At 36.7% G+C, this 16,349-nt stretch overlaps 2 protein-coding genes across 2 annotated transcripts; both read left to right on the top strand.

The window, feature by feature from the left end:
• Window positions 664–1,467, top strand: LOC109231501. The gene has a single exon (XM_019397161.1). The coding sequence runs from the start codon at window positions 664–666 to the stop codon at window positions 1,465–1,467; it is 804 nt and encodes a 267-aa protein (XP_019252706.1).
• On the top strand, window positions 3,825–4,181 carry LOC109231500 (uncharacterized mitochondrial protein AtMg00820-like). The gene has a single exon (XM_019397160.1). It carries the CDS (start codon window positions 3,825–3,827, stop codon window positions 4,179–4,181), a length of 357 nt encoding a protein of 118 aa, XP_019252705.1.

The following is a 16,349-nucleotide window of genomic DNA, read 5'->3' as shown; positions in this document are numbered from 1 at the left end:
ATCTATGCTGTTTTACACGTTCTTTTTTTCCCTTCCAATTAATCTTCTTAACTCTCTTGTTAATTATATTTTGGACGGAAAGATAAAGTTGTACTATCATTTATGCACACCCTTCCAATTTGAGTTTTATTCAAATAAATTAAGTTGCCTTCATTAGGTTTTCTTTATTTTCAAGTTTTAATTCCCTTTCTTTTCGAGTGAGTTCAATTTCAATCTATTGAGAGCATCAGTTGTATTTATATATATAGTTGTATAGTTATATTCATAGTCAGTTACAAGTTGAGTAGATTAGTAAGGGTATTCTTGTAATTAGCCAATAGTAGTTGTCATTATAATTTTCCTTTCTCTTACATGTATATATGGGATATACACTGAGAATAAAATCAGTTTTCCTTTTCCAAATATTCTTCTTCTAGAAGTCTCTACTGTTCTCTCTTCTTCTTCGTTTGAGCTCAACTGCCATAACAATGGCAGCTTGAGATTAGTTTTGATCTCTCAATTCTAACATGGTATCAGAGCTCAGGCTCACGTACAGCTCAATTCTCGTTCAAGTTTATCATTTTTGTCATTAATTTCTGCTCATTAGCAGTCACAGATCGGGGATCGCAAAACCCTAATTTTTCACCCACATTTCACAGATTGTGAATTATCTCAACCTATATCATGGCGGTAGATGGTGATTCTTCGAATTCAACTAATTTACCAAATGCAAACAAGGATACGTTAGATTCAACCAATCCTTTGTACATGCATCCTTCAGAAAGTGCCGGGTCGACACTGGTGCCGGTAGTATTTGACGAAACTGGCTATAGATCTTGGAGAAGAGGCGTCCTCAGAGCTCTCTCAGTGAAGAATAAGGTCGACTTTATCAATGGAAAGTGTAAGAAGCCAGATTCCAACCATCCGACGTTTGAACAGTGGGAGAGGTGCGACGATATGGTAACATCGTGGATTCTCAACTCACTCTCTAAGGATCTAGCGGACAGTTTGCAATATGTAGTTGATGCGAAAGAACTATGGCAGGAACTGGAGGATAGGTACGATCAGACGAATGGAGCAAAATTGTATCAGCTTGAAAGGGAAATCAATGACCTAAGTCAGGGAACCCTAGACATTACAGGATACTATACGAAAATGAAGAAGCTTTGGGAAGAATTAAACACTCTAAATGCGGATGCTCAATGCAAATGCCAATGTACTTGTGGTGCCAAGGCAAGTATGGAGAAGGCAGAACAGGACAGGAGGTTAATTAGGTTTTTAATGGGATTGAACGAGGTTTATACAGTCGTGAGAGGGAGCATTTTGATGATGAACCCGTTGCTCGGGATTGCACAAGCCTTTTCTATCCTAATCCAAGAAGAAAAGCAAAGGGAAGTTAGACCAAACAATCATCTGATGATAGAGTCTGCCTCAATGAATGTCAATGGACCTGCAAATCCAGGCTTTAGGACCAACTATGCTCAGTAGAGAAATAACATAGGGAACAACTCATATAGAGGCAATTATCCATCAAATAGGGCACGCCTATTTTGTGATTACTGCAAGAAACAAGGGCACACTAGAGACAAATGCTACAAATTGCACGGAGTCCCCCAAGACTTTAAATTCACTAAAGGGAAAAATGTAGCATCTGCTGCAAATGTGCATGGAGGGACAGAAGAGATGGTTTTAGGAGGGCACAGTGAAATGGATGCTGGAAATCAAGGTGTGGGGATTCAAAACTTGACAAAGGAGCAGTACAATCAGCTGCTGCATTTACTGGAAAATTTCCATGGTGGAAACGCAATTGAAGTCTCAAACAACATTACTAGTGGAGCAGCAAATTTTGCAGGTATACTGGCTTGCTCTACTCATAAGGAAATTATTGGTAATCTTTCATGTAAATGTTTCAAATCATCTGCTGAATATTGGATTCTAGATTCCGGGGCTACAAATCATATGTCTTATAACAAAACTCTGTTAACCAACATTAGAATTTTACCTTATCCTTTCCTAGTAACCTTACCAAATGGATACAAGGTTAGAGTGACAGAAATTGGTGATGCAGTCCTTAGTCCCAAACTGACTTTACATAAAGTGTTGTTTGTTCCCAGTTTTAGGTTCAATTTGATCTCAGTTCATTGTCTAACATCATATCTTAAGTCGATTGTTCAATTTTCTGATTTGTCCTGTATTTTACAGGCCCCTTCAATGAAGAGGCCTCTGGAGATTGGTAGGGCAAGGAATGGTCTGTACTTCCTCTGCTTAAGATGTCAGTTCCTTGGTTCTACTACTGTCTCTACTCCTCTCATTTCAAATTCTGTTTCTGCTGGAAATTCAAATAGTGCACAATCACACACATCACTCACTGTAAATAATGACCATTTAGGAACATATTCTGCTGATCCCCTTTCACCATCATCATCTGTAAATGTTTCATCTTCAAGCAATAAGAAAGGGTATTGTACATCTTCTTGTTCTACTAATGCTTCTGCATCCTTTTCCAATTTTTCATCTTATGGAAAATGTGTTGATTACTTGTGGAATAATAGATTAGGCCATGTGCCTTTTGTGAAAATGAGGGGAATATCCTCCATACTTGTAAACTTTGCACTCAAACAACCATTCTTGTGTTCAATTTGCCCTATGGCCAAACAAACAAGATTGCCATTCCCTTAGAAAACTACTTCTTCCACAAAGGTTTTTGACCTCTTACACATAGATCTCTGGGGACCATACCACACAGTGACCCATGATAATTACAAATACTTTCTTACAATAGTTGATGACTTCAGTAGGTCCACATGGACATATCTTCTAAGCTGTAAAAGCAACACTCTTCAAGTGCTGAAAATTTTTGTATACATGATAAAAAACCAGTTCAGTTCTTCCATTAAGTCCATGAGGTCTGATAATGGAATGGAATTTGTCAACAATGAGACCTCATCATTCTTCAATTCTAAAGGCATTATACACCAGAAAACCTGCCCATACACACCTCAACAGAATGGTGTGGCGGAAATGAAACACAAATATTTGTTAGAAACTGCAAGAGCCCTATTATACCAATCCAAATTACCCATCAAATATTGGGGTGAATGCATCCTTACAGCCACATACTTGATTAACAGATTGCCCTCTACAATCCTAAATAACAAATCACCCTTTGAAATGCTTTACAAGAAGAAACCCAAGTATTCACACCTTAAAAGCTTTGGATGCTTGTGTTACCCCACTGTCCTCAAAACTCATAAAGACAAATTTGAACCTAGAACTGAGCCCCATGTCTTTGTGGGATACCCCTTTGGCACAAAAGGTTACAAGGTGCTGAACTTAGCCACTAAGAGAATACACATTTCCAGGGATGTACAATTCCATGAGCATGTTTTCCCTTTTATAGTGTCTCCTAATCACACTTCTTTTCCTTGTGTCTTGCCATCTTTTCACTCTGATCATACATGTGAGGGTCATAAAGATGATATTTTGGGTAACAGTCAGCCACCAAGTAGGACTGCATCAAGTTCTGTCACCAAACCTTCTCACCAAATGATCAAAATATTTCCTTACCTTTAGATCAAGGTAACTCTCCACCTGTTGATATGAATTCTTCTGAGACTTCACCCAACACTTCAGACACTTCAAACCACCATTCCACCAATACTCTAAGCACCAGAAGTGATACAAGACCATCCAGAACAGTCAAAACACCAAGTTACTTAAATGAATATGTGTACTCTCATCCAAACCTAAAGCATAATACCTCACACACTGCCTTACTAAATTTTACCCCTTTAAACCATCAACATATCTGCTTTACTGCCTTAAATAACAATAGTCAGCATATGATGAGAAGTATTTCACATGATTCTGAACCAACTTCTTATGAGGAGGCAGCCATAAACCCTACATGGCAAGCTGCCATGACAAAAGAGTTTGAGGCTTTATATGCTAACCATACATGGGACCTAGTGACACTGCCTGCAGGTAAGAAGGCCATAGGATGCAAATGGGTGTATAAAATCAAACACAAAGCAGATGGGACTGTTGAGAGATTTAAAGCAAGACTTGTAGTAAAAGGATACATACAACAAGCAGGTATAGATTATAATGAAACATTCTCTCCAGTTGTCAAGATGACAACTGTTATGACCTTGATTAGTATAGCAGTAAAAGAGGCTGGGATTTGTTTCAATTGGATGTAAACAACGCATTTCTACATGGAGATTTACATGAAGAAGTGTACATGGAGGCACCACAAGGACTGCAGATTGAGGTTCCTGGCCTGGTTTGCAAGTTGAACAAGTCCTTATATGGACTGAAGCAGACAAGCAGGCAATGGTATGACAAGCTAACTACAGCATTATGCACCAGGGGTTTCAGACATTCAGAAAATGATTATTCCTTGTTCTATAAAAAGAATGGGTTTTCAATTGTATTTGTGGCTGTTTATGTTGATGATGTGATCCTTACAGGCACAGATGTAGAAGAAATTAAGGCACTGAAGTCTTTCCTCCATGATCAGTTCAAAATCAAGGATCTGGGGAAATTGCACTACTTCCTGGGACTGGAGGTGTTCTACAAAAACAATGGGGTTCTCATTTCACAAAGAAAATTCACTGCAGATTTATTGAAAGAATATGACAGTCAATACACCACAGTCTCTTCTCCTCTAGATTGTACTCTCAAGTTGAAGGCAGAAGAGGGAACCTTACTGGCAGACCCTACTTATTACAGAAAATTAGTTGGGAAGCTCAATTTCCTTACCAATACAAGACTTGATATTGCTTATAGTGTACAACACTTAAGCCAGTTCATGCAAACACCTAGAGAGCCACACCTTAAGGCTGCTTTCCATGTCTTGAGGTACCTTAAGAATGATCCATCCTTGGGCATTTTCCTCTCCAACGATTCAGATTGTACTGTAAAAGCCTATTGTGATTCAGACTGGGCTGCATGCCCTGATTCTAGATGATCAGTGAGTGGATATCTTGTCTTACTGGGGGAGAGTCCCATTAGCTGGAAATCCAAGAAGCAGGAAACAGTCTCACTTTCCTCCGTAGAAGCAGAATACATATCAATTAGGAAGGTGGTTGGAGAACTAGTCTGGCTCAAACGCTTACTAGAAGAGTTGACAGTACCTTGCCCACATCCTATACCAGTCTTCTGTGATAGTCAAGCTGCAGTTCACATGGCAAGAAACCCAGTGTTTCATGAACGAACCAAGCATATAGAGGTAGATTGTCATTTTGTTCGCGACAAGTTGTATGATGGCCTCATCACCCTACATCACATCTCCGCAGATGTTCAGCTAGCAGACATTCTTACCAAGGCCTTGACAGGCATCAAGCATACTTCTGTTCTCAACAAGTTGGCAGTGAGTTCCTCACCTCCAACTTGAGGGGGGGGTATTGAGAGCATCAGTTGTATTTATATATATAGTTGTATAGTTATATTCATAGTCAGTTACAAGTTGAGTAGATTAGTAAGGGTATTCTTGTAATTAGCCAATAGTAGTTGTCATTATAATTTTCCTTTCTCTTACATGTATATATGGGATATACACTGAAGAATAAAATCAGTTTTCCTTTTCCAAATATTCTTCTTCTAGAAGTCTCTACTGTTCTCTCTTCTTCTTCGTTTGAGCTCAACTGCCACAACAATGGCAGCTTGAGATTAGTTTTGATCTCTCAATTCTAACACAATCATTGTCGAAACCTTAATGTACAAATTTTCCCCAGTTAGTTATTTGAGTACCATTGGAGTCTTAAAAATTTATAACTCTTAAATTTACCACAATTAAATTAAGATTAGGTCGTTTTCCTCTTAAGTATAATGTATTTAGGAGTTATAATTGTTCCTGAAACGACATACGATAAATACGTAGGTTTGACTTGAATAAAATCCGGAGAACTGGAATATTCTCAAGAAATGCAATATATTCAATCCTTGCTTTTCTCTACAAAGTGTAAAATAGCACTGTCCTACACTATAGTATTCTTTTATGAATCACGTTATGATAGGTGGACACAAATCCCTATCAATCAAATGTATGATAGCTCCTTTTAACACGAATTCAAATGTGGGTTCCAAATATTGACTCAGATGGCTAAAGTTGACAGGTTATTGAGCAATGTAGCCTTAATTAATTTAATGGTCGTTAAGACTAGTTCCATTATGGAAACCAATTGTCGTGTTCCACCTGGTAAAACTAGCTACCTAGTAGTATAAATCAGATATGAAAAAAACAAAAAGATCTCTGATATTTGCCTCTCTTCTTCCAAAATTCTCATTGACTTGAAAATTGCAGGTTCATTGCCTCCTTTTCTTCTAGCAAGCTAAAATCTAACGTACTCCCTCTAGTCCATATTAAGTGACCAATTTGCTTTTGACACGTTCATAAAAAAAATGCTAAATTATATACAAAAATACCTAGTATGATAAACTATCCTTAATTAAATATTTAATGTGAGGAGTAAGAAAACCTTTTAGGATATGTACATAAGGGTAATTTCGTAAAAACAAATTGAATTTTTTCTTGATTATATATATGAACACTTATTTTGAACCAAAATAAAAAAGCAAATTGGTCACTTATTATTGACCGAAGGGAGTAGTAATATGGCTTTGTTCTAACAACCTCTGAATTTAAATAATGAAATTATTATTATTGCCGTTTCATCTTACATGACGATTTAATAGAGCATGTGCTTAAGAAGTAAAAAGAATTGCTTATCAAACCCACTCTTAGAACTTGTAATTTTATTATGACATGATATTTCTATGACTATAAAAACATGTCTTTCTGGTAAAATAAGAAGTTTATAGATGGAAAGTTTTAAAGTATATAAATACGTCATTCTTTACTCAACATTTCGAAAAATAAAAAGTGTCATAAAATTGAATAAAGAGTATTATTGTTGAGGCATAATGTGAAAAAAAAGTTCGCCAAATAAAACAAGTGGGATAAAATCAACTTGGACAAAATAGGACTTGTGATTCACATTCAAGATACAATGGTAGTAGCAACTTGTGTCTGACCACGGACTGTGATACTCCCCCAACAAGTTAAATGAGCAATTTATGCAAAATATAATTACCCTTCTCTACCCATGTGAAAACTAGTTATACACCTACCCAATTAAAATTAATTACCCAACCTACCTACCCATCCCACTTTTCTTACCCATTTGGCTTAATGTAGCTTGGATTGGTTTGGATTGAATTGGATTGGCTTGGCTTGGCATGAATTGGCTTGGCTTGACATGAATTGGCTTGGCTTGACTTGGTTTCAGTAGCTTAGTTTGACTTCAGTTGGTTGGCATTGGCTGAACATTAAAAATATGGGTAGGGGAAAACTTTTCGGGTAGCGATGGGTAAATAGTTTGTGGTGAATGGTGTTTGCCAAAGATTCCCCAAGTAAATTCCGGGTAAATTTTAAAAATAGCCAGATTTACAACTAGTCGTTCAAAAATAGCCCAATTTTAAAAGTAATCGAAATTTAGCAACTTTTTATATAAAGATAAATCTGAGCGAAAACACTGTTCAAAACCCGGAAAATACTCCAGTATATTATGCTGGAGTTCCAGCACAAGTATACTTGAACTCCAGCATATTATACTGGAGTTCCAGAATAAGTATGCTGGAACTCCAGCATAATATGATGGAGTTCCAGCATAAGTACACTAGAACTCCAGCATAATATACTGGAGTTCCAGCAAGTACATTGGTCCAGTATAATATACTGGATTTTGGAGCACCGGTGCTCCAGTCTCCAGTATATTATACTGGAGCCAGCAAAGTATACTGGTCCAGCATAATATGCTGGAATTCATACACAAGTGCACCGAAATCTAGTATATTATGCTGGATCGGTCTCTATTGCAGCAAAATAGTGGCTATTTTTCATTGACTTGGTAAACGCTGACTATTTTTGATTGACCAGTCCGAAAACTGGCTATACCGTGCTATTTTTACGTAAATTCCTTAGTGAGCCCAGTCTTCATCTATAGGTCCAATAATGATGCACAATAAGTGGATGAGAGGCCTACCTGGTCTGACAACCTCTTATGGGCCTTCAACAAAAGCTAATGTAGTAGGATGAATTTAGAGGACATAATAACCTAAATAGCCGCGTAAATTCAACCGTTTAAATGAAAAGTAATTAATTAATATATAATATATATTAATTCATATATAATATGTATATAATCATATGTAATCAATATACAATTTATGTATACTGACTAGCAGAATAAACACTAAATTCGACTGGCTATTTGTGTAAAGGTCCTGATTTTGTTTGAAGTGATTAAGCAATTTTTCTCATTGAAGGAGAATGAAAAGAAACAATTTTGATTGAAGCAAAGACACGTAGTTTATCACCTCTTCTTTACTTTTCAATTGTGATTTGTAACTTATTATATGGGTCTATTTGAGTTAGGATTTCTACAACTAAAACACTCGATGATGGCAAGAACCGGAATTTCATGACTACTATTCTTTAGTTTTTTCTTTTATATTTTTTGTGAACAAAAGAAATAACTTTCAGCAATTAAATTTAAGTAAAAACCAATTATGGCATAGATAGACAGATAGATATATACCCTTGATGCCTATGATGCCGGGCAGAGCTACAACCAGTGAAGGGTAGTAAGTTAATTTTCGAAAAATTATATTGTGTTTATATGTCAAATATTACTTTATATATAAAATCTTGTAGAGAATAGAGTATTATTAATAGGCATATGTAGACTTTATTCCACAGCTAGTGATCAACTAATTAACATGTATAAACCGGATGTCAACGCAAATGCATGCCCGACTGCCCATGCGTGACAACTTGGGAAACAACTTAGCTAGCATGTGAAGTATACCTTTTCCAACTTCATCTATTATATAAAATTAAATTGACACACATATACATCCATGCCATATATATTGTAAGTACATATTGTAATAATGTACAAAAAAATGTACTTTTCTATATAGAAAAAAGTAGGGGATGTCACACAAATAGCCGGTTAAATTCAATGTTTACCTTTTCTAACCGGCTGACATACATATATAATATATTGATTATACATAGTTATACATATATTATACATCCGCCGGTTATTTATAGTTTAAGAGATTAGGTGGGCGGCTATTTGAGTTAGTTCTTAAAAAAAAAAAAAAATAGTACGTAGATGCATGGCACATGAAAACTCAAACTTTTGCAGAGTGTGCCCGTATGAAATTATTCCAAGATCCTCCAGTTATGGGATTTGTATCAAAGATCATCCAACCTACTCCATGCATGCATGCCTCTCTCTCTTCTCGTTTCTCTCTCTTTCTAGCGTTAGTCCCCGTGCCGCCCCCCCCCCCCCCCCCTCTCCGTTTCATTCTTTTTTCGCTTAGATCATCTTAGAGTAAATAAAACTGTGTAAACCATAATCAACAGAACCAACCGAAATAAGTTTAATTCCAATAATGTTGTAAAAATTTATTTAAACTGTCACTGAATATTGTAAGAGAAGTTCATAATTTTAGTATCTATGCTTTGTGTTTACACCTTTTTGGCGCCATGGGCAGATCTATTGTAGGATATATGGGTTCAAGTGAATCCAATAATTTTTATCCAGATAGTGTATATGTGTTAAAAATTTCACTAAATATCTATAAATATTTGAATGTGAATCCACTTATTATTGTAAATTTACTTAGTAGATTATTGTATTAATCCATAAACTTCAAATCATGATCCCGTTTCTGCATTTTTCCTAGGGATGTCATATTTGTTCATAACTTAGTATTGCATAACTTAGTGAATGCTCAGTAGTGCTAATTTTAGTTACGTACTACAAAACTCGATCGAATTCAAACTGGTGATAGACTTTTTCGCTTGTATTGACTTATCATTAATTAAGAGATAACTCTAACCAATGTACGTACTACTACGTGCAAGAAGTAGTACTGAATCTGCATCACATGAGTTTGAAATTCAGCTTTTAAGTCGTTTAATTAGTTGCCCATACCAATCTGTTACTCACGTTCCCAACTTGAACGAAAATCCCTAGAGGCTAGAAATACACTTTTTATATTGTATATTATCGCCTCTCTCTTATTTATATCGTATGTTTCGTCCTCTATTAATTTTCTTCAATGATGAGAAGGTACTTACATATTTAGCCTACATTTAAATTGATCGATCATTGCACGTGCAGATACTAATTAATTACTCTGATTAAGTCCTGTTGTACAATAACTATATCAAGAAGAAATTATATATATACTCCTACCAAGTAATTACAGAATATAAATTATTTTTTTAAAAAAGAATCCTGATCTGGCATTCCCTAATGATGAGGTACACAACGGATTAAAGTACCATCTCAGTCATGTGCTTTAACATGCTTCACAGCTACTCTTTAGTACTCCAAATTATCCCTCACAAAAACATACTATAATACTTAATAATATAATATTGGGAGCTTCACCTTAAGTCCATTTGAAATGAGGAATGTTCTTCTTCCTAACATACCATATCCCTTAGCTAAAACTATTGGTACGTTCTTAATTTATTTTTAATCTAGCTGAAAAGTAAGTTCTTTAGGAGGGAATGCGATTTATTTTCTTTCAAGAGAAATATATGGGATTAAACTATTCTTTCTGACCAAGCCACAATTTTTTTTCAATTAATTAAACAATATACGGCAAATTAATAGGGAGGGCTTAGAGGATAAGGCATAATTTTTGCTTATACAAAAACCCTTTTCTCCAAGGAACTATTCCCTTAAGATATAGTGATATACTAATAGAAACTGACAATTATTACCAGCCAAATGAAAAAAGCTGGTAAAGTACGATTTGATTCTTTTCTGTCAATAAATTAGCATCATTTGGTAAATTTTCGCTGTAATTCCTACTAAATTAATTAAACCCAATATACATCTCACAATATTTAATTAGTAACGAATTAATTATATTTAGGCGATACAAATTTGATAGGTAATTCGTAGGTAAATGATGCACTAGATTTTCTCGTTATATTTACCAATGAATATAGTTCGATTGATAATTAGTTTTTGGTTGGCACTTGGCAATTTGTTAGTTTTTTTTTTTTTTTGGTTGAAGGGTGCGTTTCTAACATAAATTAAACATTACCCGTTAGGGTATAAACCATAACACTGTTTACCGGGGGTATATATACTAGTTCCCCGCGCTATGAGCAAAATTAATATCACAATCCAAAATTTATCTTGAGAAAACAGTTCCTGCTATGTCTGCCCAAAAAGCATGAGTAGCAAACACCGGAGGAACTGTTGTTACATAAAGTTTATCAAAAAAATCCTTCTTGGCGCCCTCTTTTGCCAGCAGGTCAGCTACTTTGTTCATCTCCCTGTAGTTGTGCTTCACCATCACGTCTTCTAGCATTTGGATGATTGACCTGCATTCAAAGATAATTGAGTAAAAAATATGGTTTCCGTTGTTGAGCATTCTTATTACCTCGGTAGAGTCTGTGTGAATTTCTAGAGGTGTTAACTGTCTTTCTTCAGCAATTTGTAATCCTCTCAGCACTGCCAGGAGTTCTGCTTGTGTGTTGGTAGTGTGCTGCATGCTTCCCATGAAGCCCAGCACCCAGTTTCCACTTGCATCTCTAAAAATTCCTCCCACTCCTCCGTTCCCCGGGTTCCCGATTGCAGCCCCATCAGTTTTAAGTTTATAGTGGTTTCTTGGTGGAGGGATCCATTTGACCCAGATAGTTCTCTTTTGTGGGTGTTCTTTCCACTGAGATGATGATATACTCAGTTGCTTTTGCTAAAGAAACATTTGCATTGACCATGTCCTTTTTGTTGAAGAGGTTACTGTTCCTGGTGATCCAGATCTGCCAAAAGCAAAAGGGGAGAAGGTCTTCCCAAATGATGAAGTTATTTAAAGGATTCTTTTTTAGAGAGGCCCATGTGATAGGCGAATCCCATCTAGTGAAAGAGATATTCTGATTTTGAGCTCTACAGGTACTTTTTGAGAGCAGATTTCCCAAGAATGTTTTTGTGTTGAGGCATTCAAAAAAAATGTGGGAAGATGTCTCAATTGCCTGGTTACAAAAACAGCACACTGAATTCAGATGTATCCCAATGTGGTGGAGGAAAGCCCTAGTGGGGAGCCTTTCATGAAAGAGGAGCCAAATGAAGGATTTGATCTTGTTTAGTGCTCATAGTTTTCAGATCCACGGGTAGTTGTTGCATGTGTTTGTACCCTTTTGCTGAGACAAAGTTGGCCAGAAGAGAGTAGGCTGACTTCGTGCTAAAAATGTCATTAGTGGTGATTCCCCAGATCATCCCGTCCTCTTTTATAGGATTGGGTGGTATGAATGTATTTAGGAGGACGTTTCTGATACTTGAGGGGATGTTAAGGGAGACAGGGGAGGTATCCCAAGTCCCATTGTTGTGGACTGAGGCTATTGTTGTTGATAGGTCTTCTTGGGTAAAGGGACCTTCAATCATGGCCCTAATCGGGCGGTGGTTGGGGATGCAGGGGTCATTGATGAAGCTGACTTTGTTCCCTGAGTGGACTACCCATCTCTTGGCTTGAGAGCATGTTTCCCACGCTTTGAGAACGCATTGCCAAGTGCTCGATTTTACTATTTTTGGAGGATGCCTCCAGTTACAGTGCTTAGCAATGAGAGTTTTGCCCAGAGGGAGGATGGGTTTTGATAGAGCCTCCAGGCCAGTCCAGAATGGATGGCTTTATTTTTCAATTCGGTCTTTTGGATTCCAAGGCCTCCCTGGGCCTTAGGCTTTGTGATGGTATCTCAGGAGACAAAGTGCATCTTTGATTAGTGTGGTGCCCCAGATGAAGTTCCTTTGAATTCTATCAATATCCTTAAAGGTTTTGGAGGGAAGTTTGATGTATTACATGACATGGTTAGGGATATTGTTAAGAGATGCTTTTTCTAGGGTAGTCCTCCCAGTCATGTTTAGCATGTTTATTTTCCACCCAGCCATTTTGGTGTGCAAGTTGTCTTTGATGAATTGAAAATCACTGTTAGTGGGCCTTTTGTGGAAGATAGGGAACCCCAAATATTTGCCAAAGGTTGTTGTGGCCTGAATGGAAAGGGTGTTGGAGTTGGACTCTATTTGGTGGGGTTGGCAGTTAGCACTAAAAAAGACTCTAGATTTGCTAAGGTTGATCTTTTGGCCTGATGCCTGATTGAAAGAGTTGAGAGTATTGATGATTGTGGTGCAATTTTTCTAATTAGTTGTAGCAAAAAGAGTTAGATTATCAGCAAAGAACAAGTGGGAGATTTTAGGGCCAGATCTGCTTATGCTAATAGGGCACCACTCCTTATTTTGGACATTCCTCTCAATAGCCCTGGAGAGTCTTTCCATACACAGAATGAAGAGGTAAGGTGATAGAGGGTCACCTTGCCTAATGCCCCTGGTGGGGTTGAATGGTTTGGCATCATCCCCATTCACTAGGATAGAGATAGAGGATTAGCTAACATATGACACGATGAGATTAATGGTGACAGTGGGGAAGTTGAAGACTTGGAGGGTCTCCTTGATGAAGGACCTATCAATTCTATCAAAAGCATTCTCTAAGTCAACCTTTAGAATCATATGAGGTGTTTTGCCTCTCATCTTCCCAAAGTGGGTGATGTATTCTTGGACTATGATATCATTATTAGAGGCTCTTCTGTTGGAGAGGAAGCTTGCCTGACTAGGACCAATGATGTGGGCCAGGTATGGTTTAATTATGTTGACTAGGATTTTAGTCACAGTTTTGTAGATAGTAATGCATAAACCTATGGGCCTGAAGTTCTTAATCATGGAGGCCTGGGGGCATTTTGGGATTAAATACAGGATGGTCTCATTCATCATTCGATGCATTGTTGATGTTGAGAAGCAATTCTTGCAGAACTCGATGACATCATTCCTCACAATATCCAAGTACTTTTGGTAAAAGAAGGGATGCAGACCATCAGGGTCTGGTGCTTTGAAGGGTTTAAAAGAGAAGATAGCATTTTTGATTTCACTATCCCTGAGGGGCAGGGCAATGGTGCTTTTCTGGATATTGGATAGTGATGGGTTTTGTGGACTATGTGTGGTAGTGTAAAAGGGTGACTGTGAGTGAGATGTGGAGTAGAGCTCTTGGAAAAAATTGACTATTGAGTCTTTGATTCCCAGGGGCTCATACTGCCAGTTTCCTGCCTCATCTTTGAGGGAGAGGATTCTGTTTCTCCTTCTTCTATCGAGAGTTGAGATGTGGAAGAATCTGATGTTGGCATCACCATCAGAGAGCCAGTTGACTCTGGCTTTCAACTTCCAAAAGTCCTCCTCATTTTTTAGGATTGAGTCAAGATCCTCAATGAGAGTGTTTTTTAAGTTTTGGAGGAAATGACTAGATTGGTAGTTTGGAGACTTTTGGATCCCAGCTATCCTGGCTATTAATCTCTTCTTTTTGTGAAATATGTTGCCGAAATTATATTTGTTCCAATTAAAACCTATTAGGAGGTTATAGAATGTTTAAGACATTATTATTATTATTATTATTATTATTATTATGAGACCTTGTAAGTTCAAGTTTGGCCTTTCGTATGATTACATTTCTCATAGAGTTATGGAGTAACTGAATTACTGGTCCATAATGCTGTCTTCTCAAGATTTCAAATTATGGTTCATAATGCATTTACCATTCTAATGAAATTAACTACTATTAGTGCAATTAACAAGGAATTATTATAATACATGTTCATATTCACCTTATGCAAAGAAAGTCTGCAATTTTCTACACTACATGAAATTGGGCTATGGCATCAAATTGTAGCGTACATGGACTAGGAACGCTGATGTATTTTGCTGATTAACAGTAGAAAAGCTCGAAATTATTTGGCAGCAGTTGTTAATTGTAAGGGAAACGAGGTAATGAATTATTCAGTTTAGAAATTATTTTCTCACAAGAAAAGAAGGTTATCTTTTTACCATTTTAAGAATTAACCGTACGAAAATTTTACTCTTTATATGAGATTAGGAAAATTATAAGTTGAGAAAATATATGTATTTTTACATGGATATTTTAATGAAATAATAGCGTATGTATTGATTTTATATGGTAAAGTATATCAAAAATGAGTAGTATTTTAAGTAATTTGAGATATTTCTTAATTATGCAGGTAATTGATTAATTACCGGGTAAGGGGACATTACCTAATTACCTAATAAATAAAGATTAAACTTACCCACCCCCATCTCTATGTGGCAGCCCCCTCACCTTCTAATTAATGACTCATTAGTCATTTAAAATAGGTGTCACATTGTTAGAAGATAAAGTCCACTTTACTGATGCTATAACTTTGCACCTATCGATTGTCTTTAGTTGATGTGTTTTTGACCAAAAAAATAGTTATCTAGTTAGGGATGGAGGAAGGGCGCCTTCAAAATTATTAAACGACGTGTGGAAAGAATAAGCCCCTGGAATAAATTTCTTCTCATTATTAGATCAACCAATGTCTGCCAATGGTACTGGGAATTTTACCACTTAGACTATTCAAAGAGACATCTAATGACAAGATGTTGGTAAGGTTATTGAGCTCTTTTGGGAGGGATTCAGTCAAGTTGTTTCTAGAAATGTATACAACAACATATTAAGAGAGCACACAGATTAAATTATTTTGGTTCAGGGTAAGATATAGCAGGTTTTGACATTTTGCAACACTTTTGAAGGTATTCTACCTCTAAGGTTGTTATGATCAAGATTTAACTCTGTTAAAAGGCTCGAATTTGCAAATGGAATAGGATATAGTTCCCGTGACTATGTTCTGTCATCTGTGACAAGATTAAATATCTTAGCTTATAAAGCTTCCCAATAGTTGGTGGAATGATACATGTGAGTTGGTTTCTGCTCAGCCTAAGTTCTTCCAGGTATGTTAAGGCTATACCTTCTTTCCTTTTGGCATGATCCAAATAATACAAATGAAACGAGCAAAATACTCAACTTTCATAAATGACTCTATTCATAGAAATACTAGGGGTGTCTATATTTTTGATTCCCCATGTGAATTGTTATTATATCTTCTGTTCATGAGTCTCAGAAAAATACGTATTTGATAAAGTTTAGCCGAAAGGTAATTTGATTTTTATGGCATTCCGAGAAAATCTGTTGACGTATTTCTCATGCATTTCATGCATTTATACATGTACATTGACCCATGACCTAATGGCGTTATATACGCATATATATGTATATTATATGGATATGAGATATGGGAAAAGGTTACGGCATTATATACGCACCACATCTGATCAGCTGGTATACGATGATGATTTGCCCACAGTGGCCGAGATGATATGATTGGATGCCCTCAGAGGCCTGATGATGTTATGAAATATGTA

Source organism: Nicotiana attenuata, chromosome 8 (assembly GCF_001879085.1).
Source record: "Nicotiana attenuata strain UT chromosome 8, NIATTr2, whole genome shotgun sequence".
Classification (NCBI taxonomy): Eukaryota; Viridiplantae; Streptophyta; class Magnoliopsida; order Solanales; family Solanaceae; genus Nicotiana; species Nicotiana attenuata.
The sequence above is the reverse complement of the archived record's forward strand: the minus strand, read 5'-3'. Positions and strand labels throughout refer to the sequence as shown.

Bases quoted from the DNA above. Each gene is read 5' to 3' on its own strand.
- LOC109231501 (XM_019397161.1), top strand. From the start codon at position 664: ATGGCGGTAGATGGTGATTCTTCGAATTCAACTAATTTACCAAATGCA.
- LOC109231500 (XM_019397160.1), top strand. From the start codon at position 3,825: ATGAGAAGTATTTCACATGATTCTGAACCAACTTCTTATGAGGAGGCA.